Source organism: Neopsephotus bourkii, unplaced genomic scaffold (assembly GCF_033783945.1).
Source record: "Neopsephotus bourkii isolate Nb327-2 ecotype Australia unplaced genomic scaffold, CSIRO-AGI_Nbou_v1 NB_1792, whole genome shotgun sequence".
Lineage (NCBI taxonomy): Eukaryota > Metazoa > Chordata > Aves > Psittaciformes > Psittacidae > Neopsephotus > Neopsephotus bourkii.
In genome coordinates this window covers 664,191-691,238 of record NW_026902266.1, presented here as the reverse complement: position 1 = coordinate 691,238, position 27,048 = coordinate 664,191, and the positions used below count along the sequence as shown (strand labels likewise).

At 38.7% G+C, this 27,048-nt stretch overlaps 1 protein-coding gene and 1 long non-coding RNA gene across 3 annotated transcripts; one reads left to right on the top strand and one right to left on the bottom strand.

Moving 5' to 3' along the window:
- Nucleotides 1-3,575: 3,575 nt before the first annotated feature.
- Nucleotides 3,576-6,973, bottom strand: LOC133226550 (uncharacterized). 2 transcript variants are annotated; one of them, XR_009729548.1, is made up of 3 exons: nucleotides 6,903-6,973; nucleotides 5,864-5,959; nucleotides 3,576-3,747 (listed from the first exon to the last, which is right to left on the bottom strand). It is a non-coding gene; the product is annotated as an uncharacterized LOC133226550 (long non-coding RNA). The 2 variants fall into 2 exon arrangements; XR_009729547.1 differs by having other exon boundaries at nucleotides 6,774-6,967.
- A 558-nt stretch (nucleotides 6,974-7,531) lies between these two features.
- KATNBL1 (katanin regulatory subunit B1 like 1) lies at nucleotides 7,532-25,540 on the top strand. Its single transcript, XM_061380176.1, has 10 exons — nucleotides 7,532-7,777; nucleotides 15,633-15,760; nucleotides 19,308-19,348; nucleotides 19,710-19,989; nucleotides 21,376-21,494; nucleotides 21,678-21,728; nucleotides 21,815-21,904; nucleotides 22,460-22,549; nucleotides 22,950-23,043; nucleotides 24,631-25,540. Exons 2-10 carry the CDS (start codon nucleotides 15,647-15,649, stop codon nucleotides 24,661-24,663), a joined length of 912 nt encoding a protein of 303 aa, XP_061236160.1. The 5' UTR covers nucleotides 7,532-7,777; nucleotides 15,633-15,646; the 3' UTR covers nucleotides 24,664-25,540.
- Nucleotides 25,541-27,048: the final 1,508 nt, after the last annotated feature.

Genomic DNA, 27,048 nt, shown 5'->3' with positions numbered 1-27,048 from the left:
TTAACAAAACCACTGATTAATTTTAGTCAGAACCTGGCCTACTCTTTCAAAAAATTAAGTTTAAAATAAAATAAAATAAAATAAAAATAATTAAATAATTCTGACTACTTCTTTACAAATGAACCTGACATGAAAAAATCTAAGTACTATAAAACAGTGTCTTCACCCTAATGTTCAGAATTTCCTAAGGGAAACTAATAGAATGTGTTTATGAAGTGCTCAGAAAAATATTCAGGCAACCCAATATACTATCATCACATGTTGTCATCTTCTATACCTGATTTAAACTGGTTATACACCTTACACAGTATGTAAAAAAGCACTTGCTGAATAGACAAAACAACCTCAGAATAGTTAACTTGAAATCAACATCTAAGCTTTGGGTTTCTATTATTTGGGATTACATCAAGGTCAGCCATTAACTTCTAACTAAAAGAAGCACTTGTTCTAATAATAGAAAACAGCCACCACAATTTTTACAATGGCCATAGTAATACTGTGACACTGAGCCCTGCTATAAACAGGAGCCATGTGGCATGAAATTTTCCATGAGTATCCTAGGAAAGAAAACCCAGCAGTAAACATCATTAGTCAAGGGAGACCTACACGTCATAAGCAATAGGCAAGAGTCCAGGAAGGCCACAAGGTTAAAATGCTTTGTTAGAGTAATTACAGGATTTGAAGGATTAGGCTGAACCAAAAGATTTAAGGACACGGAAGGATTAAAGGGAGAAATAAATAAATTAAATTTAAGAGAATAAAGATATAGAAGGCAGCACAAAAACTATATTACATTCAGTAAAGGTTTTTAAAGAAGAATTGTTAAATAAATTAGCTGCAATTGCAGGCAATGTTACATTGCTTTATTTGTTTGCTATTCAGCAACTGAATCTGCAGAAAGAAACAAAAAAAAAAAAAATCTGTATATTTCTGAGATTAAAGACCTAACAAAACAAGCACATATTTGAGGTGAAATTTCTTAACAACCTCTTTGTATCCCAGAACGTACAGTCATTATGTATTCTGTAGCTTCTATGAAAGTGAAGGCCTGGTATACAAACCGCAGGTGAGAACACACCCACCATACCTATTACTGAAATCTGAAGATTCTTGACATACACACAGAAAATTCCAATCTTTACCTTATGCCACCAAGTTACAACATTTCATAAAGCTTGCCAAGCTTTCTTTTTTGAAAATGCCTACTGCCCTTATAAACTATTAATAGTGAGAATTAGCTCACTGCATTTACTCCCAAGAAGATCTACAGCTTCTGTTTCTCCAATGTTGTGGATGAGAAAAATTATTCAAGGGTTATGATGTCTGGTTGATCCATAGCTCATGAAGCAAGAAGTCACCAGAAGATAAAACCACAACATAACCATAGATATACAACACCAAACATAAAGGTTTGGTTTTGTTGTTTTTTTTTTATGAAACAGTCACTCATAATTGCAAAAGAATATCAATTTCAGCACAGCTAGGCAAAGAGAGTAAATAAGGTTTGAAAAATAGATACCAGCTTTTAGTTGGAGTTACTTCAGCAGGTGACACCTGTCCTTTTTTTATAATGTTTAGAAATAAACAGCATCTGGGCATCTCAGTAAGGATGTCTGAGAGAAGTTCAAGAGATTAAAAAAAAGGACGAAATGATAAAGGGGAGTAGGGAGAAGAATCAGGTACGTGAGGAAGAAAGTAAAATGAAGAGGAAAGTGTTCAGTATGTAGATGCATAAACCAGACAAAGGATCCAAACACAAAGCTCAGACAAGAGAGAACAAACGAACATAACGTTTATTTTCGAAATTTATGTTTCTTGCTGTTCCATCGTTTTAAAGACATCCACTATCACAACAGTATTACCACGTTTGACTCAACTTCACTGCTCAGCCTAACGACAGCTCACCCAAAGTTGACCAAGGTCCAGTGTGTGGGCACCACCTTCTGGTCAGCGGCTGGAAGGCAGGAAAAAATAACTAATTTTTAATTCATTTTTACCGGAACAGCATAATTTTGATGCGAAGATGAATGCACACAGTTTTACTACCTCATCAGGTTAGTAGTTGTGGGTCTGAAACTATGATAATTATCATTCAGATGTCTCACTTCAAACAAAACCAGGTAGTGTTATCAGCCCCAAAAATCATATCCTAGATTCTTCATACATTTTCTTAAAGGTCTTTATTAAGGCCTGGATGTTTAGTTTCTCTCAAAATTATCACCCTAAAAGCATAGTTTTGCTTAAGGAACATTAAATGAAGCTGTAAAGTGGTCGGTATTAATTTATCAATTAAATAAAAGATTCTAGTTACAAATTTTTATTCACTTTTCTTGAATATTACTGTAGGGCGTTTTTCTTTCTTAAGTGGCTATTTAATTGGGTTTTTCAGTCAGATAGCAAATTGTTTCACAGGATTGCAGAAATTCAGACACTAGCCCAGTTCAGAGATTCTGTAATTACACCTGACTTTATTTCTACAATAGAAATGGATGCAGTGCTCAGGAGCAGTGTGTTACAAAGAATCCCAACTTGTCATACTGATTCGTAACTTACTATTCATTCAGTCAGCTTGAGTTAACCTGTCTCAGATTGCAATAAGGCAAAACTTTATATATTTGAATAGAGCATATCTTTCAGCTGAACTATGTTCTAATCAAATATTGCCATCCTACACTAATCATTTTTTTTATTAATGATGGACATTCTCATTTTGAGGAGTGGTAGAATTCTGCAGAATGTTGATACCCACTTTTCTGCATCACTGAAAAAATCAAGTCACTTCTCTTACAAGGTGCTGTCATTTTCAGCAAAAAAATTATCAGTTGTTTGTTTTCTAGAAAAAAATCATCTCCTGACAGCCCACACTGACAAATTTTGCTATGCTCCCTTCAGTGTGCTGAGGCCTGACAATTAGGTTTCTAGTGGCATTGTTAGTCCTCATGCTCATTTGGGGCCGGTTAGTGATTAAATCATTCTCAGAGTGGGTTTGGGGATTTTTTTTAATTGTAAAGCTGACCACCAGTAGCAGGGATGGCTACCAATTTCTCTCATACGGGTCACTGACCAGACACCAGATGGTGGAAATACTCTGTTCGTACTAATCTGGCCCGGAGTTGGCAATTCAGGGGAGAAAAGCTTTATCCCATTACCAACTGCCTGAGCCATCCTGTCTCACACCTGCAAGCTAAAGACAGTTAATAGTCTTGAAGTAACTACCACCCCCTCAAACATCCTATCTACAACCCATCCCAGGCTCCTATTGGGCAGATCTCAGAAGACATCCATAAATGTCAGTACACTTTACTGAACTTAAATTCTACCTAAGGAGGAATAAAAAAGAAGCCAGGCTGGTAAAATAACACCACCAACTGGCATAGTGCTACTTATACAAAAGCTGGAAGGAAAACTTTACTGCAAATAAAATATCAGGAAAAATAGAATAGAAGCTACAGGGAAAAAATAGAAAATACAGTTAGAAAATAGTCAAACACCTTAATCAGCTCTGAACAGTAGAACTAAGAGCTTTTTTTTTAGTGAATTCATTCATCCCATCCTTACAATTTTCTTTGCCTTTGCACAAGTACTCTGTTTTGCTGCACATTAAATATTTCCATTTTTATACATTAGGATTCTGTGTTGCATCCAAAATCTCTATCAAAATTCCTACTTTCCACCACAATTTGCCAGGGCAACTAGTGTTCTATTTGTGAAAATGGCACAAAATATATAATTTGGAGTTACAGATAACTGCAAAGGAAACAATTCAAAGAATTCCTGAGCTTCTTTATATTCAGACTCAAACACTGAAATTCTTTAAAAATGCAGATGTGTTTAATATCAATATGTGTTTTGAGAATACGAGAACACAAGAGGAAGGAGTTAGTAGGTTATTTTTATATGTAGATGTTTACATTTCTCTGCATTAGATCTGCATATATTTGGATCTATATTCCTTCGGTTCTGAAGAAAAACACTATTCAGATTACGTATCATGATCTAATAAAATCCTATTACACCATAATTACTTTATATAGTTAGACTCTTTTACCCATCTGGAAGATCTGACTATTCAAACCTGTTGAGCAGTGCACAAAGAACTCATTTACAAAGGAACCATCAAAGTAACTGTACAAAATGTGCCCTACAAAAAAGTGTAAGCATAGCTCCCTTAGATGTCTTAGTGTTCATTCCTCACTCTGTGTTTCATACAGCTTGACACGGCAGGCATAGAAAGTTGTGCAGTATATTAAGTGCTTGGTAAGCATAAGTTTTATTTATGACAATTTACTTTATTCATTTACAGCTATGATGTCTCTAAGGACTGAAAATACCCCATCTTCTGTCCATAAAACCATCCTATTACATCATGCTATGTGTCACAGTAATGGTAGCGAAAACATTGTTCTAAAGTAATGACATATTCTTTATGCTGATTCTTTTCCTATGATCTTTTTTTTTTCCTTGAAAATACATAATTAGTCCTTGCCAAAAAATTTAGAATACTAAAAATCCCTCAAGTATACACTTTTCTATATTGGAACTGCAGCTAAAATTGTCTTGAGGTTTGAATTTCTCAGAATAATTATTTTAAAAGTGTGACATACTCTTTTTTCATCTCAGTAATAAGATTGATATAGCTTTTCTGTGAAAACCCCTTGTTCATTCCAGTGTAGCAAAACTGGCTCCAGAGAACTAAAATAAGCGATGTTAAAGAAATAGCATTTTCTTAATGCAAACTTCAAACACATTAAAAGTATCCTACAAGTATGGTATACTGGCACTCCCCTATTAGCAGTATACAGAAGCAACAACATTAGATCTTTACTCTACTGGTGAAATTTACATGAATTAAAAAAAAAAAAAAAAAGAGAAAAAGGAAACATTGAAAGGAACATGGAATTGGAAAAAAAAGTTTCAAAAAGAATATAATTTTTCAGTACTTTGCAGTTAATGCACGAAACTCTGACTTTTTCTTTAGTTTAGAATCATAGAGTCATCGAATAGTTAGGGTTTGAAAGGACCTTAAGATCATCTAGTTCCAACCCCCCCTGCCATGTGCAGGGACACCTCCCAGTGTTATTTAGGGAAGACAGCAGCAAAAAGTAAGTTAAACTAGACTAAGGAAGATACTTAGAAAAGGTATTAGGGTTATATATGGCTTAGCTAAGAAGACTGTTTTTTCAGGCCCAGATAGTAATGTAAACCAGAGAATGCATATCAAAAACAGAATCAAAGGAAGATACACGAAAGAAGTGGGAATTCTTAATGTAAATGATTGCAGCTGAGTCTGAGGATGGTTAACCTGTTAGTATTAGCAGCCAGATGGTCCATGGTCATTGCTAAGTAATCAAGGTAGCTTTGCAATTCTGAAAATAGAACTGGACCTTTGACAGAAATTACAGTACAAAATCTGACCCCTACTTGGACTTGCAGAACAGCTTCTTTTCAGAAGAGGTATTTAATAACCAGGCCCGGTAACAAAAAAATATTATTAAAAAAGAAAAAAAAATTCTGTTTGGCATCTTGGCTGAACAAGCCAGTTGCTCTGCCCTTTAAAAGCTAAACGTAAGATCACATAAGAAGCTCTTCTGCCATTTCTGCTACTGTCTAGCGTCAGCATCTAACTTAGCCACATTTAGCTAGCAATCTTTTAAAATGGTTTGGTATCTAACCATGTGCTCCTGACGAACTTCACAAGGTCTGGTTTGGAAAGCTCGAGCATTTTTAAGTGTGCATCATCTGGTAATTGTCACATTCTCTAAAGCAAATTATCATCCATTTCCTTTGATTATTTGTTTGCTTGTTTGTTTTTGGGTCAGTATGCACAGCTCAAAGAAAATAATGTTTAAAAACCCTTACTGACCTGGATAGTCACAGCTGACGTGCTCAGGTGAGTAAGAGAACCGTGTATATATTAAAAACAGTGCACACAGGACAGCTTGAACTGAAACTGCAGCATCTGCAAAAATGACGGTAAAAGTGACATTAGGATGATTATGCAAACATAAAGGTTATCCTGGCATAGCAGACTAAGTCTGTTAGGCTAATAAAATGAAATTGTTGAGAGGATAAAAATTATTCTCATATGGCAAACAGACTTCATAGAAGGTGAGAGTTCTTTAAACTATCAGTTAATACCGGCACTAGAACAGTCAGGACATGAGTAAATTTAGACTGGAAATTAGAATGCATTCCTAAGCACCAGGGCATTTTTGTTCAAAAGGATAATGATTATGGTGAAAGACTCCAATGACTTTTTAGATCAATATGCTTATGAAACTTCTGAAATGAAACATTGGCTGACCTAAGGACTTGATTATATACTCGCAGCTCATTTTTAATGATATCAAATGTCTTCTTTGTACAGCAGACTTGTGTCATAAGCTGGTACCTTGTTTTAAAGTCTGATAATATCATGACATGAAAACCAGGTCACAAAAAGTGGTAATGTAGACTCTGATTAAATCCAGATAGTCTTGGACTTGTTCAGACACTGAGGAAATATCTTCATAACCAAGTTACAATTTAAATTGTCATGCCCAGTTAACTTATAGAAGGATGTAATTTGTCACAGCCTGCCCTTCTCCCCTAAAATTGAGAGTAACGTACACTACACAAAATTTCAGTCAAGCCAAAACTTTAATGTAACATGAACAGATGAAGCCTCTGTTTTATAGGGATGCTGTGAAATTGTATAATAAAGTAACACACTTCAGATTATACTATAGGAGGGGAAGGAGGCACCAAGTGAGGGGACGTGTAATGAACCTCACCTTTCCCTCCATTTATCACTAAAACAAGCCATTCTTCTCTCTGGCTTTAGGTGTGTTCTAAGACGTGAATCTAGATCAAGGAGAGAATTTTAGTGTCACCCAGGCCTCAGGAATACTAGAGCTGCTCACGCTCAGCTATAAGCTGGAGCCAGAGTGAGTTTGTCAGCCAGTTGAAACATCGCACACTCGTAACCGAGCTTTTGTCATTAGCAGCCTACAAGCACGGTGTGGAGGGAGGGCTCGCTCGATACAATGTAAGTATTCAGGGATAATCAGACATCAGCAAATTTCCTGTACGGTACGCAGCACCCAGCTGGAATGCTCCCCCGCGCTCAGCAGCGGCGGGTGCTCCCGCACCGGGAGCCCTGCGGGATAGGGGGCAGCCGAAGAACCGCCGCGGCCTGAAGAGGCTCCGCTCCACGCGGGCGGGTTGCAGGAGGTGAACAGCTTTTTTCAACGAGAAGCTGGACCAGACCGGCACAGGTCAGCTCAGCGCGCTGACGGCCCCGGAGCGCGCTCGGGCCGGCAGACAGCCAGTGAAGGCCGCCAAGCGGGAGAGCCGGGTGACGCCCATGGAAAGGCAGCTGCGGCAGCCTGGGCGCCAGGGCGCAGGCGGGCCCGCCTTGAAGAACCACCTGGCCGCACACCGAGCCTGCGGACCCAACCACCGTACCGTGCGCACCGCCTCAGGAGGCGGGCGGGGCGGGGCCGGGCGAGGCGGGGCGGGGCCGGGCGAGGCGGGGCGGGGCAAGGCGAGGCGCGCGCTGCGGCGGGCTCTGCGGCAGCGGCGCCGGCCGTGCCGGCTGCTGCCGGGAGGTGGCGGCGTGGTCGCCAGAGGGCGCCGCATGCCCGCGCGGGCGGCGGGGCGTGGCGCGGCGCGGCCCAGCATGCAACGCGGCGCTGTTTGAATGGCGCAGGCTCTGGGTGTTGGTTCGTGGTGGTAGCAGTGTTTTGTGGCTTCTTCTCCCACTTGGCGTGGGCCAGCTCGATACGATGAGCAGCGGGTGAGTGACGGGATGCGAAGCTCCCAGGGCAGCGGCCGAGGAGCTGGCGCTTGGAACAGGACAGGGGCATAGACCCTTCCTAGCGTGGGGTGCGTCTCCGGCCGCTGAGAAACCGGGAGAGAGGTAATCCTCGGCGAGGCCTTGCGCCTCCCCGCTGGCTCTGGGGCAGCGGGGTGGACGGGGCGGCCCAGGCCCCAGTCTGCCTCGCCGAGGCAGATGCTGCTCCGGGGCGCCCCGCCTGGAGTGTGCGCTCGGGGTTGCAGGCTGGCCGCTGCCGGGGAGCGGGTCTGCTTCCCGCTGCTGTGGCGACCCTAACCCGACACACTTGCCTGCGCCGCTGGTACCGCGGGGGTGTCGACTGGCCAGTGCAGGGACACCTGCAGCCCCACCGGCCGGCCTGTAGCACGGCTGTTCGGCACTTGCGTCTCCAGCTGGCGAGTTCTGGTGATTCTGTCTTTTATTGAAGTGTTGTCACTCGCCACAACTCAAAAGCAAGTGGGTGCAATGGTGGGCGAGTGTAAGGAAAGCAGGAAAAGTTCTAGTGCTACCGAAGGGGAGGAGAACAAGCTGGGTGTGAGGCCTCCTCAGGGATTTTATTCTTTGGGCGTGACAGATTCCGGGGAGGGGGGAGAGGAGGGAGGAAGTCTTCAGACGCTTGAAGATCAGATTCTGTATTAATTGCATTGTTAAAAAGCCTTCAAGCTTTTTTTCTCAGCTGCTGTGCTGGAGTAGTTGGCGTGCTGTTTAATGTAGAACTAAAATGAAGAAATTCTAAATAGTGAGATCTGTTAAGGAGAGAGACTGGGAGGTAGCTTTAGAATTTTTTTGTTGCTGTTTTTGTAACATATTGTGCTTTGGAGCAAGATTAAATAAGTCAGTTTTCTTAAAACCAGCGTTCTTCCATCTCTTGGAACATGAATTTAGCTTTTCCCACTCCTCTGTGTTTTTGTTCCGTCTATTCTTGGGCTGTAGTCAGGGAAGGAAATACAAGGTAGTTAGCCATGTTTAGTAGAATTAAAGCATAAGAGAGGGCAAGTTAGTGCCTCTTTTGGCCTTGCTGATTGGAAGGAACAGACTGTTCCAGTCAGAACCTGTCACTTTAATTTCTTATTATCAGTGCGTACAGTTTTGTTTAAAGTTTCTGTAATATTTCATCAAACTCCAGTTACCATTGGTTTGAGTTTCTAAACTTTATAACTCAGAATTTTATTATAATATCTTATATAAAATACCATAATATTATTTCTGTATGTATAAAAAAATTACACGTGGTTATACTGATATATACGTGTCATTCTAGTTTTGTGGACATTCTCTTTTGCCCAGTTATGGTACTTCTTTTTTTGATGTATTTCCATTGGAATATTTTTAATTTTAACAGTTTTGTATGTTGGTCCCAGGATAAGGAGGTTGAGTATGAATTAAGAAGTCTTTTTAAATGCTGTAAATGAACCACATTGTATTTGAGGGTAACATTAGAAAGTGGTATGATCCCAAGCTATGTCAGATGTAGTCACAAAGAGTGTTCAGCCAGGTCGGGATGAGGTTGGTACCCATGCCTCCACTTAGTTTAGAACTTAAGGGGTTTTTCAACATGTCTTTCTCTAGGTTTGAATTAAAAAATTTTGTTGTAGGTTTTTGAAGCTCTTTGGTTTGAGCAATGAATAGGAAAAAAAAAAATTGAGTAGTTTCTTAAAGCTGATGTCAAATACTAATGGGAACGCTGCAGTGTATTGGAATTTTATTTCCTATATAACAGCTATCAGATAATGTCAGTAATGGAATTTTTCCAATTTAACTATTTGTAGGGTGTTCATGAGTGAAAATCCACAGGCAGAAGTATCTTTTCATTAGTGAAGCATAACTTCAGAAAAGACTAAGTCACTGGCAACTAATGTTACTTTATGGCAGCTTAAAATATCTGTAAATGGTACATCCAGATACAGAAAACTGAATACTTGTTTATTTAACTTTTTTCAAAAATTTTTTTCCAGGAGGTGGATAAAGGTAATTTATTAGACCTTTAGGCTGACCCCACAAGGAGAACTAACTCACACCTGGATTCATACTCAAGAAACTTAACCAAATCTGACTTGTCATTTTTAAAGTTTCTTGATGATTGCTTGTGCCAGAGGAACACGTACAAATTCCATATGTAAGAGTAATAGGAAAGTTAGCTTAAACTGTAGGAATAAGCTAACTTACCATAACTAGTTGCTCATATAAGATTTGTCTTTAAGGCAAATTCAATACAATTCCTCTAATTTTGGGCCACACATGAAACTTTTAACTGTAACAAATGGCCTGACAGGTATAGCACATCAAAAAAATGTGTCCTGCTGGCACTGAAGACACACTTTTTATAGTGTTGCAGAAAATTTTTGCATTAACATGCTCCTTGGAATTTTTACCTCCAGTTTTACTTTGGAATTTTTACTTCCAGTTTGTTTTTAAGAGAATGCAGTATTTTGCATCTAGTGAACTGTCAGCTTAATTACTAAACAAGGAGATGGGTCGTGGTTTTTTGTTTGGTTTTCAGTTTTTTTGTGTTTTTTTTAACTCAAACTGTTTCATATTCAGATGATGTAGATGCCATCTAAAAGTGAGAGACAGATGGATTTTGTTAACATTTGTCAGAGTTAAAATGAAAGGAAATTATGCCAAGCTTACAGAATCACTTCTGCATCATGACATAGTTTTAGTTTATTTTTGTAGACAGATTACCCTTTTGGAAATAAATGTGGAATAACCATTATTGGAAGCTTCTCATAAACATTTTAAATCTGATAATGACTAACAAAGTTACTTGACCATTATTAGTTCCCTGATGTGTACGTACTTTGAATACTTTCAAAGTATGAACTCCCCTTCTTAGAGAGTAACAGTTAACTCATCTGAGTGTAATATTGTCATCCTTGAACTTGCAGTATTGTGGTGTGTGTTCTGTAAGAAACAGATGTTAATACATGTGTAGATTACGTAACGTGAATAAACGTTTGTCCCTTTCTGGGGGCCGTGCCCAGAATTTAGGATGATGGGAGGGAGTGGTGGAGTTGTTAATACTTGCCTTTGATAGGTACATACTTGAAAGCCTTTTAGTATGGCTTGCTTTGCTTGATTCTGGTAGTTGTATTGCATCTGGGAGAGATCAGAGAAAACAGCAGAAGAAAAGAAAAAAGAAAACTTTGTATAGGTACTGTCTATTGGACGTGGGCACAAATGAGCTTACTTACCAAGATATATGGCTGCTGTTACTCTAGGCCTGTTTCCTGAAAATTGCAGAGAGTAAAATGAGGAAGAAGGAGGTTGGCATCTGCTATGAGAAGTCAGCCATGGAACGGCTGAAATTGATGGAATGTTAATCTGTCATCTTAATAAAATTGTGTGTCTCCATTCATAATTGCAGTGTACTTTGTTACAGTTGTAAAACAGTTTGGGCTTGTGTGATGAAGGGCTGAGGCAGAGCTGAAAGGACTTGCATTCTATCCTCTTATTTTTAAAATTTGTAAAGCAAGGGATTGCATTGGCCTGAATGAGCTGCATGACATATTGTTCTGAACAAATACAACCAACTGTGCTTATCATAAGGGAATAATCAAAGAATGCAAGATGTTAAAGTGTAGAGTATTAGATCATGCACAAATTAGTATCTTATGGCAGTTTAAAAATACTCTGCATATATCCCATAATAACAGTGGCTGATAGTGTCTACTTAGCTATCTGTAGGTGATGATACCTTATAGCAGGCAGGAAATAAAAGTTGTGAAAAACCCTGTAAAGTGCCTGGACAGCTATCATTTTATCCTGTGTTACTAAATCTTTGGAAGCAAGTTTCTTGAGATATGGGCTAGGTTTTTTAATAGCAGCATTATATTTAGATCTGCCAGGTTGTTTTGCTTGTGTTCTGCTCTGTCTCTGGGCTACCCAGGTTGTGTTTCTGTATTTTATCACAATCTTTAATCTTTTTCAATGAATTTGCACAGTTTACCCTAGAACCTATGTAAACAGTTGGGTCTGCAGCATCATGTGGCAGGTTCAGGTTGATTATAATATGCATGAAGATCCACCCCCTTTTGTAAGTTTTGAACCTGCCTTCAGCTTTTGACCCTTCATTCTTACATTGGGCACAACAGTGAATGATTTCTATGCAACTATTCCAAGCTATTCATTTTTATAGACCTTTGTCGTCTTTCCCCTCTCTGCTATAGGTAGCCTTCTTTCCAGACTGGGAAGTCCTGGTCTATTCAGTTGATTGTATGGAAAGTGTTTCATACTTCTTTTAACATTGTCTAATATTTTTGTTTGTGTGTGTGTTTTGGTTGTTTTTTTTTTTTTGTTTGGTTTTTGGGTTTGGTTGGTTGGGTTTTTTGTGGGTTTTTTGGTGTGATTTGTTTGCTTGGTTTTTCTTGTTTTCTACTTAAAAGTCTTCGGAGTTGTTTTATTGTCTTCTGGTGGGTTGGGGTGTTTTTATTTTATCAAGGGAAGAATACTAAACCTGCACTTAGTATTTGAAATACAAGCACAAATTAGTTAGGTTTATTTTTCTATTGATCCATATGGTGCACCGAGCAATCCAAATTCTCTAAAATAAACTGTCATGCATCTTATTGTAGGTGGCAATTATTAGTTCACAGCCTGTGATTCTGTATGAAAACCCAGAATTTCCTGTGCCTGCAGACACACAGGCTTTTTTTTATATTCATCTATAATCATTGCTGCTCCCTATTGTAAATCACAGTGCTTTAGTTCTTCAGCTAGCCCTCATCTTCAGTGTCTAATATAACTTTGTATTGTCAACATCAGTTACTCATCCCCTTTGAGATGTAATTTATGAATATATTGAACAGCATAAACCAATGTAGATTTTCTGTGGGATACCTGTTGTGGCCTCCTTCAATGTGGGAACTGCTTAGGTTGTTTATGACTTTCTTAACTATTTGTCCATGCAAAATCTTTCCCTCTTGGTTGCTTAGTTTCCTCAGGAGTTTTACCTGAGGGACTTCTTAAAGCTTTTTGGACTCCCAGGTAGGTTTTTGTCATTTAGTTGTCCTTTGCCCATGTTGTACCTAATTTTGAAGGGCATGACTTGCCTTCACAATGGCCAGGTTGAATGTTTCCCAATATGTTATTTGTTTGTCTCCAGTAATTCTATTCTTAATTTATATTGTTTACTAATTTGCACAACAGAGATGACATTCTGGATCTTCCTTGATGCTGTTTTTACTATTTTCCACACATGTTTTCTTTAGGTGCTTTGTCAGCTCTGAGAGATTCTGCACCTTACTTAACAATGCAGCAATTTAATTCCTGCTTATATTCACAGTTGCTTCTGCATCATCAGAGACCCTCACAAAACAGCTTAAGCTATGGAAACCTCTCTGTAGGACAGTGAACACAGACATAAGGATTTTACTTCATCTGATGTTCCTTTATATCTGATTATCTCTTAACCTTCTGGGTTTCTGTTCCCAGTCTTTAAAGAAAGGATTGATAGTTTTGTTGTCTTTTCCTGTTTCAGCTGGGAAGTTAGGCAGCATTATGTTCTTAAATCAAATTTGGCAAAGTGTGTCCTCATCTTCATTTCTCTTGAACGCATTCAGCTCTTTGTAGGGTGCTTTTTTCCCTCCAGGATAGTTCAGATACCTCCAATTTGGGTATTTTGAGATGTCATCTTAGACTCTTTAGAGCCCAGCATTAAACACTGCTATGCTAATTGAGTTTCCTTGGTAAGGCGTTTTTTTCTAGCTTTCAGAAATTTTAAACTTCTATTAAGTAAAAACCATTCTAGTTTAACAGCACTGTCTTGTATATTGGAGATCAGACTTTTGCTTACTGCATAGCATGAAAGAGGAGGATAGCTTGAGATCATTTATTGAGCAAGTACATAAGGAAGGGTCATGGTTTTGCATGAAGAATTGTAAGCTGTTAGTGTGTCATGGAATCAGTTGTGAAAGTTATCCTTCAGGAACAGAGAGCATGGAATTTACTTATTTATTTGTTTTTAGCATCTGATGGGATGATTCTGTGGGGTTTAGCTTTGGTGACTGCATTGCAGATTTGCATGTTATCCTTGCTATTCTCCTGGAGTTCGCTGCTTTCCCCTCAGCTGTTTCTTTTCCAAGTCCTCCTAGCTTTCTGCCTTCAGCATTAGACTGAATATAAGGCTGTATTTGTTTGGATTTTAGGGTTGTTACAGTGGGCTTCTCTTTAAAAGTTCGGTTGTTAGCCCTTGTGTTGTTCTCTAAGTTCAAATTTTAATGTACTGCCCATTTTGAGGCCAAATAATGTTTTTTATGAGTCCGATAAGCAGAGGAATGGTTTATTCTTGTAATTGCTTCTAAGCTCCAGGGAAAAAAAAAATAAATTACTATTTATTTATAAGCCTGGTGGCTGGAAGCCTTGGAAGTATTGAGAGCTCACCATCCCACAGTATGCAGGAAAAGAGTCAGTCAAGTTAATGCACTAGTCTTAAGCCAGCTTTGTATCTGCAGAAGTATGGATCACAAACCGTTAGAAGTCTTGCCCTAAGTAATGCTGCCATTTGCAATTCGTGAAGTGCTTGGCCTGAGGACTCCATGTTCCCATCTTGCAGGTTAAGGGTTTCAGATGATACTATAGTTCTTCTATAACTGATCCAGTTCTAAACAGAGCTGAAGCGTTTGAAAGTGGGTTTGGTTTGGGTTTTTTTTCCTTTTTGTTTTCCTTGCTTCCACTGTATCCTGCAATATGGAATGAAATATGCATTATGTGAAGAATACACCTTCTACTTTGTTTTGAGCCTGCCACCTGTTTGTCTTATTTGATGGCCTTTAGCTACTGCATTGACAGGTCTTCTGTGGCTAGTAAGCTGTTTCCCATCTGGCTTTTTCCTCTGTTAAGTGTCTTAGTCTTTGATATACTGAAGTTCTTAATGTGGACTAAATCTGCTACATAGAGGAAATAGGATAGGACTGTTGGTACTAAAGGTGAAGGGGGAGAAATTGGGACATTGATGCAGAGACACAGTTTTCCCGCCTAGGGGGAAAAAAACAATAAAAAAAGGGATGGCCTTTAAAAGCAAGGTAGTGTGTCTTGCTAAAATATTTTAATGCTAAAACATGATGTAGTTCTTTAATCCAGTCTCAAGCAGTGTCTTGTCTGAATCACTTAAAAAGTTATAAAAACATATGCACAAGTGTCTCAGTCTTGAGTTTGATTGTCATAGAAATATTTGCATACTTCAAGGCAGAGTCCCTTAGACATTTTAGTATCAGTTAACTGTGGAATAAAGATTTTTTTTTTTTTAAACATGAAAAATAGCCAGTTATATGCTGAGAAAAAAGGGCAGGGGAGAGGATTTGCCAATACATTACAGGGAGGTCTTTCACTTCAATTTTTTTTAACCTTTGGTATTCTGATAAATTTTGCCGCCTTCCCCCCAAAAAACCCAGGGATTATTTTTATTTAGCTGCCTTTTCCCACTTGGAAGCATTTGTGGGATTTTTATCTTTTTCCCCTCTAGGTTGCAGATGAAATTCATAGTGTGGAATGTGGAGGAGTCTCCTAAATTGCCTTTTCCTTTACTTGAATTCCTCTCTGCATGACACCCCTCAGTGCAGGTGTACTGAGTTGGGTTGAAAACAGAATCTCTATTTCTTTGGGAAGGGCTGAAAACTAAGTAGGCATTTTGAAGTGCTCATAGACATATTGCTAATGATCTAGCTGCCGTTTGCTGAAGGATGATGTCTTAGGTTATTTAGATGATGGAACATCTTGTGAATAGTTGAACTCTTTTAACTGTTTTGCCATCTGTATTTGAAGAAAGTTGACTGAAAGTTTTAGAAAGCATAACTAAGTTTCTTTCCCTTGAAAACAGGGATTTGAGAGATTATGGCATCTGAAGCCCACAATGTTAGAAAACAGAAAGTATTGCATATCGAAGGTCATCACATTGATCTCCCCAGGAAAAGAATCTCTTCTTCCACTAAAAAGACCATGAAGGAGGTAAGCTCTTTGTGGTTGTGGGTTTATTGTTTTGGTTTTTTTTATGTCCTCAGATGAAACTGAAGTAAACATTCAAACAAGTTCATGGTTCTGAGCAGTCTAAAACTAGAAGCACAGCATTATTAGGTATTTCATGTTTAGATGTACAATAGAACTTTAGCTTTAACAGCAGTTATATTATGAAAACTATGCATTATAATACATAGACTTTTCAGCAGGATCTGTTGTGATACGGCAAGGGGTTTTGGTTTTAAACTTAAAGAGGGGAGATTCAGGCTGGATGTTAGGAAAAAATTCTTTACAATGAGGATGATAAAATACTGGCGCAGGTTGCCCAGAGAGGTGGTGGATGTGCCACCTCTGTAGACATTGCCAGGCTGGATGTGTTTCTGGGTAACCTGATCTAGTTGAAGAGGTCCCTGCTTATTGCAGGAGGGTTGGATTAGATGCCCTTTGAAGATCCATTCCAACCCAAATTGTTCTAAGATTCTATGATAGGCCATCACTGCACAGACTACATAACTACAGGCATCATATCATCCGTGTGAGCAGTAGGTGCTGATATGGTGTTACTCATGCCTACTCTGCAGTCTGTTTAAGAACTGTTACAGTAGAGGAATTCTACCATCAAAAAGTTCTCTCTTGCCAGAAGAGCTACATGGCACAGTTAAGGGGTGGGCTAGGTGGAATACCTGCATTGAAATGGACCTGTCTTTGTATTATCGTATAGCTGGATCTACCACATTGTCTAGTAACACGTACTCTCTCACTGGATTATTGCTATTCAGAAGCAATTTCTTAAACCTCTTACCTGTGTTACTGGCTGAAGAGTAAGGCAGCAGAGCATGGAGGAAGCATTAGGGACGTAAACTTACTGCAAGACTGCTTCAAACAGTGGTAAATATGCCAATATCCTCTGTTTGCTTATTGAAATTATGTATTAAAACCCACATGATTTTGAGTTGGTGTTAACATCATAGCATTGTTTTGCTGATGTGCGCAGCATAAAGAATCATGTCCACGAATACTTCCACCCAAGTCTTGGAAGGCAGAGGCAGGGACTGTGAGAATGAAGACCTTAGGCCCACTGTAGGAGAGGATCTGGTTTGAAAGCATCTTAAGAACCTGAACATACACAAGTCCATGGGACCTGATGAAATCCATCCAGGGGTCCTTGAACGAGCTAGCAAATGAAGCTGCTAAGCCACTGTCCATCATATTTGAAAAATTGTGCCAGTCAGGTGAATCTCCGGACGACTGGAAAAAGGGAAATATAACCCTCATTTTCAAGAAGGGGAAAATGGATGACCCAGGGAACTACATACAGACCAGTCAGTCTCACCTCTGTGCCCGGCAAAATCTTGGAGCAGATTCTCCTGGAAGGCATGTTAAGGCACATGAAAAAACAAGGTGGTTGGTGATACCCAGCATGGCTTCAGTAAGGGGAAATCCTGCCTGACCAATTTGGCGGCCGCCTATGATGGGGCTACGGAACTGATAGACAGGGATAGAGCAGTTGATGTCATCTACCTGGACTTGTGCAAAGCATTTGACACTGTCCTGTATGACATCCTTATCTCTAAATTGGAGAGACATCAATTCGATAGGTGGACCACTCAGTGGATAAAGAACTGGCTGGAGGGCCGCACACAAAGAGTTGTGGTCAATGGCTCAATGTCCGGCTGGAGACCTGTAATGAGTGGTGTCCCTTAGGGATCAGTGTTGGGACCAGTCTTGTTTAACATCTTCATCGCTGACATGGACAGTGGGATTGAGTGTGCCCTCAGCAAATTTGCCGATGACACCAAGCTGTGTGGTTTGGTTGATACGCTGGAGGGAAGGAATGCCATCCAGAGGGACCATGACACGCTTGTGAGGTGGACTGATGCCAACCTCATGAAGTTTAACCATGCCAAGTGCAAGGTCCTACACCTGGGTCGGAGCAATCCCAGGCACAGCTACAGGCTGGGCAGAGAAGAGATTCAGAGCAGCCCTGTGGAGAAGGACTTGGGGGTGCTGGTCGATGAGAAAATGAACATGAGCCAGCAGTGTGTGCTTGCAGCCCAGAAAGCCAACTGTATCCTGGGCTGCATCAAAAGGAGTGTGACCAGCAGGTCGAAGGAGGTGATCCTGCCCCTTTGCTCTCGTGAGACCTCACTTGGAGTATTGTGTACAGTTCTGGTGTCCTCAACATAAAAAGGACATGGAACTGTTGGAACAATTCCAGAGGAGGGCCATGAGGAGAATGATCAGGGGCCTGGAGCACCTCCTGTATGAAGATAGGATGAGAATGTTGGGGCTTTTCAGCCTGGAGAAGAGAAGGCTGCGTGGAGACCTCGTAGCAGCCTTCCAGTATCTGAAGGGGGCCTATAAGGATGCTGGGGAGGGACTCTTCATTAGGGACTGTAGTGATAGGACAAGGGGTAATGGGTTCAAACTTAAACAGGGGAAGTTTATACTGGATATAAGGAAGAAATTCTTTACTGTAAGGGTGGTGAGGCACTGGAATGGGTTGCCCAGGGTAGTCGTAAATGCTCCATCCCTGGCAGTGTTCAAGGCCAAGTTGGACAAAGCCTTGGGTGACATTGTTTTGTATGAGGTGTCCCTGCCTATGGCAGGGGGGGTGGAACTAGATGATCTTAAATTCCTTTCCAACTCTAACTGTTTTATGATTTTATTTATATTTTCAAGTTCAAATGCCAGCAGTATATGAGCTTAGTACCTGTTCATGTGAAAATACATATTTCTAACTTGAGCATCTTAGTACTTTTTTCTTTTTACCAGTAAAAAGAGAATGACACAATTAAGCTCATCTTCATTACATGAAGCTCTAAAACACTGAAGACTATTGTATAAAAAACAGTCTTCAGAAATTCATCTTTAAATTGTGTTGCTTAATTTTCAGAGGTGTGGCACAACCTTGAATGAATTTTGTTATTCCTGTAGGATATCACTGTTTTATGCAGCCTTTCTGGTGTCAGGGTGTTAATCTGTTTCCTATGAAGGATACAGGATAATCAAGCTCATGTTGTCTACAGCAGTCTTGATTTTTTTTTTTGTGGGTTTTTTTTTTCCCTTGTGCTTTGGTGGGGAAATGTTCTGCTATTATCCTTCCTAATACTAGCATCTTACAGGCATCATATTATGGGCCTTTAAATATACATGAGACAAAGTAACACAGTTTTGCCGTCAGATTCCAGTAGGCTTTTCATATGTCGGCGTTTAGTTTGCTCATAACTAAAGAATCCGTTGCTGATGTCACAATCCCGCCTCTTGCCAAAGATACCCTCCAGCTGATCATGGTGCTGCCGGGACAGCTGGGGCAGAGAGAGTCCATCTTTAGGCCACTCAGAAATACTCGAAGATTACTGGAAGGTTAACATAGCTGTGCTTAAGTTGCAGAATAGAAAGAGTGGGTGGAAGGGAGGGAATCTGTAGTAAACTTAGGTTATGGTCGAGCAGGACTACTTCTTTATGACAAATTGTGGGAGTGTTTGATCCTTTTTAGTAATGCAGATTTTTTTCTTCTCTGTTCCCTTTCTCTCAGGGTAAGAAATCTCCAAAACAGCTGGCTTCATACACAAACAGGTAGGAGAGCAGTGGTGTGAAGAGTCTTGAGTTTCAAGTGAGGGAGACAGAGGAAAAAGCAGTTTAAATGTATTACAATACCCAGACAGACAGATAAAAGATAGGTCTTAATTTTACTGACAATTGATTCTTGTGTCTACTTTCATAATAAGTCTCTGCATTCATAAAAGCAAGAAAAAATGTTGGTGGTAGCTCTTAACACTTTCATGACTATTTGGGTTATCAGAAGTATCTTGGGGATGAAGTGTTCTAAGTAACCTTCAAGTTCACTACTGAATTCATAGTGATATATTTTAACTTAACAGAAAGTATTGCTTAGGTTTACAGCAACCTTCACTAAAATACTGCTTTATCGTTGCAGAGTAACAGTTGGAAAAACGGTGGCAAGTCCCCTCTTTCTTTTCAAAGTAGCTTATTGTAAAAGAAAAGTTCATTACTCTACTGCAAAGCCTTGTTACAGAAAGAAACAGCTCCCTAAATCTAGGGACTGTGACATGGCAAATAAAGAAAATGAACTGGCTTGTGCAGGGAATCTGCTACCAAAAGTGCACAATAGTCGTACGTGCTTCCTGAATTCTAGTGATTCTGGCTCATCTCAAACAGAAGGCCCCTCATCCAAATATAGTGGATTTTTTTCAGAGGTAAGTAGAGTTTAAAAAAACTTCAGTTTAAAGTAAAAGTATTCCTGGTAGTTTCTTTGTGTCGTTAGCTGTGAAATTTTTCAATGATACTAATTTTCTTAACATACAGATTGGCTCAGGTCTTGTTATTTACATCTTTATCTGTCAGTTTATTATAATACCATTGCCAACAGTAATAGTACTGCTGCTTTTCCCCATGTTTGGATCAGCACAGAAGCTCAGATCTCCCAGGCTAGTCTGGGTTAAAATTGCACCAGCACCAAAGGAAAACGTTCTTTGGACCTAGTTAGGTTTCATCATCTGGCATGATGCATGGCCACACACATGTTTATGGAAGTGTGAAAGTGCTGGTGTGTGAATGGGAATAAACTGGTGAGGTAGGATAAAACCATCTTCAGTAACAGTGTCAGCTTAGTGTGTATGTAACTAGCTTAGGAGTTTGTATGAGACTGTATTTCTTGTTAAGGTTGCTTGATGAAACTCGGTGAATGTTTGTGGGGCTTCTGAAACTGGCTAAAAGGTCAGATATTTAAATGAAATGGGTGTTGTGACAGTGTAGTTCATTTAAGTCCCTTAATGTTGAAATTTCCACTTCTGTCACCTTAGATGCTTGTTACCCATTGTGGCTTGCGGGTGTTTAATGTGAGGCATGGCAGGGAAGATCAGATTGAAGACTATCACCATGCTGCCTTTTCATAGTACTGTAAACATGGGCTGTCATGAAGAGACAGCTCAGAGTCCAGTGGGCTGGAGGTACAAATCTGGCACTCCTGCACTCCATTATATTGATGGTTTCAAGGAAGTAGGAGCAGAATAGTTAGAATAAGAAAAGAAGGGTAAAGAAATGAAGACTGGGAAAGATTTAACCTCTGAGAAACTAAAGACCAGATCACTGGCCACAGATGACTGAGATGTGGATGGCTCTGCAGTGTTTATTCCAGTCAAAGGAATTTTAATAAAATACCTAAACTTCATTCCAAGAATGAGCTTTTTTAAAAACGAACCTTTTCTGTGAAAGGACAGAGGAATACATATAATTACTTATGTCTGAAATGTCAAAATTAGTAAACATCTAAATAAAAAGTACTTAAAGTTGGTGAGAATTATAGGTTCATACTCATGAATGCCCTATTGAATCATTGGATACCTCTCTTTAGGTGTCTGGAAACCTTATTCTTGTAGCTTGTGGGTTAAGTAGTCTTTATCTATTTGTGCTGCCTTCTAAGGGAAATTTGTGGGGTTTAAGGCCATTGTTAGCTACATTTCTAAAGGCATACAGGTAGGAAAGTATATATTCATATACTAAGTTACTATATTAGAGCAGCTTATTGTGTTGTTGCTGGCTACTAAACTTGTGGTAAACTTTTATATTTTCTAAATATACAGGTTTCTCAGGACCATGAAACTATGACTCAAGTTCTTTTCAGCAGGAATCTGAGGCTGAATGTAGCTTTAACCTTTTGGAGAAGAAGGAGTATAAACGAACTGGTCACCTACTTAGTGAGGTAAATTAGGTGTCTCTTCTATATTCTTAAAGTAGTAACAATTCCAAATATGCTGCAGTATTTTTAGGGGTTCCTTAAATGTTGTAACTTTATTATATTTATTCTTTAAATCATAGTTGAAGCATATACTTCAACCTGTGTTTTACCAGTAACATTTCTGATATTTTTTCTTAATGATTCTAGGATACAGGATCTTGGAGTAGTAGTAGACTGCCTTCCTGTGCTTACAAAGAGGTACAAACAAAAAGAAGTGGGGGATAAGAATCTGCTATAACCACTCTGACGTTCAAACACTTCTGAGACATCTTGTGCTTTTTAAGTTTACAGGAAGAAAAACCATTTATTTCAGTTGGCTGCTGTGTAGATCTTTTGCCTTTAGTGAAATCGCTGCTTAAAAGCAAATACGAAGAGTAAGTATTAGTTTCAGATGTTTTCAAAACACTCCTACTTCCTGGCTATGCACTGTCCTAGGCATTAATGGTGTTTAGTCCTCTGACTTTTGTTCCCTCTGCCCCTTCTCCCAAAGCTGTTTTTCTAAAGAAATGCCTACCTGAAGGGACTCTTTGCTGTGAAACTTTCTCCTTTAACAAACCGGTGGTGCAGAAACCCCTTTCTGCAAGGCTAAGTACTGGCAGGGACTGGTTTTGCCCCTAGGCAAATTTATTTAACCTAAACAGTAAAACAGAATAGCACTGAAGCCTTAATATGCTTTATAACATGAAATCAAGGCAAAGGTTTCAGGCAAAATACTTGAATTTCTTCTTTTCAGTAAGAGCTTCAGTTTAGCACTTTAATTACTTGCCTATGTCTTCAGTTTCAAGCTTGCCAATCTGTCTAGATTTATATTCCAGAATAGAAAACATGTTGCATTCTAAGTTGCTTACCATTTTGTCTTAACACTTTAGCTGACCTGTAGGTACTGGAGAGTGGGAGAAAAGCATAATATGTAAAACATGTTGTTACAGATATGTGATAGTTGGTTTAAACTGGCTTCAGGCTGTCATTAAAAGATGGTGGTCAGAACTGTCTGCACATACAGAAAAGGCAGAGGATGGGTGAGTATAGTTTTGGGAAATATTTAAATGTGGGTTTGTAACTTATTCCATCTCAAAATCTGTTTCAACTTTGATCAGTAGGAGCACACCTTGTCTACAAAACAAAAATACTATAATTTGAAAGTAAAAGCTTAAAAGCACTTAAGTTATGCTCCTAAGATACAGGACTGTCATGTTTTGGGATGGGTTTTGGTTCTGGGGGGAGGTTGTTTTTATTGTTTTAATACATCTAGCATATAGTCATATCAGGGGTTAATACAAATGCTATAGAAGTTGGATCAAATTTTTTATGATACTGTGGCAATATCATATAGACTAAGTCTATATGTAGTAGTTGTGTTTCAGTCAGAAAGTACTGAAATGTATGTATGTTATGAAGTGGTGGTCATTCTTTTTTCAGAAATATTCATATTTTAAAACAAGAATTAAGTGGTTTATGGGAACAGCAGAATCATCTGACACTGGTTCCAGGATATACTGGTAACATAGCTAAGGTAATCCACTTCCAGTCGTGTTTATTAACGAACATATAATTGCGTCACTTGCAGTATTACTCTCATTTGGTGTTATTTATGCTAAACTATTGATGGATATAAACACCTTTATTTTCCACTAATGCTCAAGCATGTTGCACAATTCTTACAAGAGCAAAGAGCCTCAAGCTGCACCAGGTTTGGTTTAGACTGGGTATTAGGAAAACTTTCTTTACCAAGAGGGTGATCAGGTATTAGAACAGCCTGCCCAGGAAAGTGGTGGAATCGCTGTCCCTGGAAGTGTTCAAAGACTGCATAAACGAGGCCCTTAGTGACATGGTTTAATGTTGGACTTGGCAGTCCTTGGATAAAGGGTTGGACTTGATGATCTTAAAGATCTTTTCCAACCTAATTGATTCTGTGATTTTTATAGCCATTGTTGTAAGTGTCATACAGCAGGGAGAATCTTAGCCCAGCACTGCTAGCATTTGCACATCAAGTGACTGGGGCAAGTGCCAAGATACTAAATCTCAAAGCTTATTGCTGGCCTAATGCTTAAATGAGTTTGTAGATAGCAAAGAAGTGTCTTCATCTGAAGTGAACCTTATTTGCCTTTTCTCAAGGCAAACATGTTGTGGTATCAGTAATATGAGGATGTCTGGTAGATGTATGATTTGCTGCTCAGGATACTCCTGTCTATTAACATGGCTTTCTGAGGTTGGGCACTAAGAATTGCACAGAATAAGAAACCTGTCCACATAGAGGGACCTGATGAAGCAGACAGTGGGAAAGGACTTAAAGCAGACACTTGGTTATGTGCAGGATTTGAGTGAACTTGAGAATGATTTAAAGATTGAATGCTTATAGATTCTGCAAAGATCCTTCAGATACAATTCTATGGCTACGGAATTTGTCACTTTGATGTATCAACAAAGTAAGTTACTTCTTGTTCTTCTGTGACTGCTCCTCTGACTTCAATTTTGATGTCTCTATGTGAGGAAAATCACAAACATCTTACAGCTTCAGTCAGCAGGCATGCAGAACTGAGTTCTAACCCCCAAATGGTAGAGCAGCAGGAGCTTGTAATACAGACTGCCTAGTTCTTCTGTTAGATCAACATAGCAGTTACAGCCAGTGTCAGTTGATTTCTCTGGGATTCTGTTTCCCTTCCTGTTTGTTTGTCTGTTTCTTAATGTATGTCAGGATAGATTGTGATCTGAACAGGAGCAATAGGACTAGTACAAGTATGCTGGAGGGATGCGGTGAAGGAACATCACTCTTAATAAACATGTTTCAAATACATGATCTCATGACAATGACTTCTTTTTCTGTGCATGCACTCAGCAGAGGAAAAACTGAATTGGTGCTTTGGAAACTAATCACACTGTTCTGCAGACTTTTCATTACATAAAGAAATGCCATTAAAAGCATTAATTGAAAGTAATCTTGAAGATAACTTGTTCTGAAATTTGGCCTAAATATAGTTACTGTTGTATTAATGTCCTGATAGGTTACCCTGCCTCAGATATACAGTCAATATTACAGCTACAAGTAATGTGACAAACACTTTCTCCTGTTTTTTGTTGTTTTTTTTTTTTTCCCTTCTAGGATGTAAATGCTTATTTATTACAGCTGCACTGACACAATTGGGAAACTGAGCTTATGTGAAATATGTACTATGTCTGAAAGCCTTTTGAGAAATACTCGCAGAAGAGAACTGAACTGTCAAGCTGTTGAATAAAACCACTAACATCATAACAGTCTACTTCACATTGAAGTGGAAAAATGTCTTGTAGGAGCAACTTTTACTTCAGTGAGGTGAAAGTGCGCTTATGAAAACTGTATGCCTTTGCTGCATTTGGGATTCACTTAGTTACTGGGTATTCATTGAAATGCTACTGTGTTTTACTACAACATCCCACAAAAGATGAATTATCCTGTCATGAAACCAAGACAGCTGAACCAGTTACAAGGAACCAACAAAAGCAATCAGCATTAAGAGTTTTTAAATTTGTCTTTCACAAGAGAACTCCAAAATGCACAACTATCTTCCAGTTGCATTAAAAAAAACCCACAAAAAACTTCAGAATATTCAATTACTTCTATGTTTTCATCAAATTATTAAGGACAGTTTTTGTTTGCACTATTGAGAAACTACACAGCAAAGATGCCTTAATTACTAGTGTTTCAAAAGCCAATGTGTTAAGATGCAGATAGCTGTTATGTTCAGATTGTGATGAAAAATTACAAAAATCAGGGTTTCACATTGTGTAGTTAATGAAACATTGCACATATACAAAGATTCATGTATGAAAAATATTATAAATACCTGAAGTTAAGCTCGGATAAACAGTTATTGCAAATCTCAGCAGAATGGTGACTTTGTCTAACAAATGTTTTTATATTGTATGTGAATTTCTAACATAGTAATCTTGTTCTGTATCATTTAAAGTACATGCAAATAAGTAAATATATTAAATGTATCTACTGTTTTTTTCTTTTCAAGTTCATAAAACAATTTCTAGAATAATCTCTTCCACTGTACTTTTTATCATAGGTATTTATGTCTGTTTGAAATGTTTACAGCCTGATGAGGCCATGTTTTGCAAGTCACCCTTTTTATACTACCTCTTTTAAGAAAATGACAGAGAGCTTTGCAAAACTAATCAAGTTTTAGTCTGAGCAATGATGGCAATTTTATACCAACAATAGCATCGAAAATACAGCTATAAACTCTTCTACTGTTCTTTTGCTATCCTGCACTATTTTAAAAGCTATCACTTAATAGCTCTGAGGGAGTTTTGATTTAGGCTTGCTGTTGCCTTTTATGACTAGAAAGCATGCTTTTCCGATTAAAACTTATGAAGTGCCACCTGTTCGCTTAAAACATAAATACATGCAAAGCATGTATCACCAAACAGTCTACTTCTTTTAAAAAGCTACGTATTTACAAGGGTTGTTTTCATACCTAGCAAGAGAAAAGTCTTTTGATAGCCCCAAGAGGTTTTTGCTTTACAGATGAAATAAATTAATTTTAAACTGATGTGTAATGGTCAACAGCTTTAGGCCTCTTATTGCTTTTTTTTGTATTTAATTTACATATTATTGCTGTCTTTTGAAGGCCAGCTAGAAAGATATCAGAATTTGGTGCTTTTGATTATTTGAATGTTCTTTAAACCACCAAAGGTTTTGCACTTCCCAGGGCAATTGGCTACAGGGAAGAGTTCTGGGACATCCCAAAACAGGTAACTCTGGACAATCTTGAGATACACACAGCCAAATCTCTTTGCTTGAAATTTAATGTATCGTTAGAGATATTTCACACTCGGAGTTTGAGATAAAACTTACTGCTTTTCAAATGTCCTTGCTGGTAATTAAAAGTTTAAAGGAACTATAGTATAATTCCATTCTCATATTTACTGTTCTGTTGAGCACTTAAATGTAGAAGTAACAGAAAGACTAGTTTTATAATTTGGGTAGCAGCTGCTGAATCTCTACAGTATTCTTGTGCCATTATCTAAAAGGTGATGAAATTCAGATCTTGTGTTTGTTGGTTGGGTTTTGTTGTTTTTTTTTTTGGAGGGGGGGAGGTGGGATTGTTTTTTTTTTAATACAATGAAGTAACTCATGGCCATTTATTTCTGGTAATAATAAGTAATCATTCTAATTGATTAAAGTGAAATACTCTGGTATTCAAAAATCCAGCTTGACTGTAGATGGAAGTACATGGGCTTGTAATGAATTCTTCATGTGGCCATGGATTTATCAACTTGTAACTGTAGATGGTGCTTTTGTAGTGGCAAGGTAAGATTGACTTGAGGATCACTCTTGAGAAATATCTAATAAAATTATGCATTATTTATAACTGCCAAAAGTTGTATTTTGACAGCATAAATAATACAGTATTAAACATTAAGTCATTAGTATCTGTGCCTTACTTCAAAAGAAATTTTCTTACTGTTTTCAGGCAGTTACTAGATTTATAAGAACAGGATTCTTGTGTCTCCATTATGAAATGATTTTTCT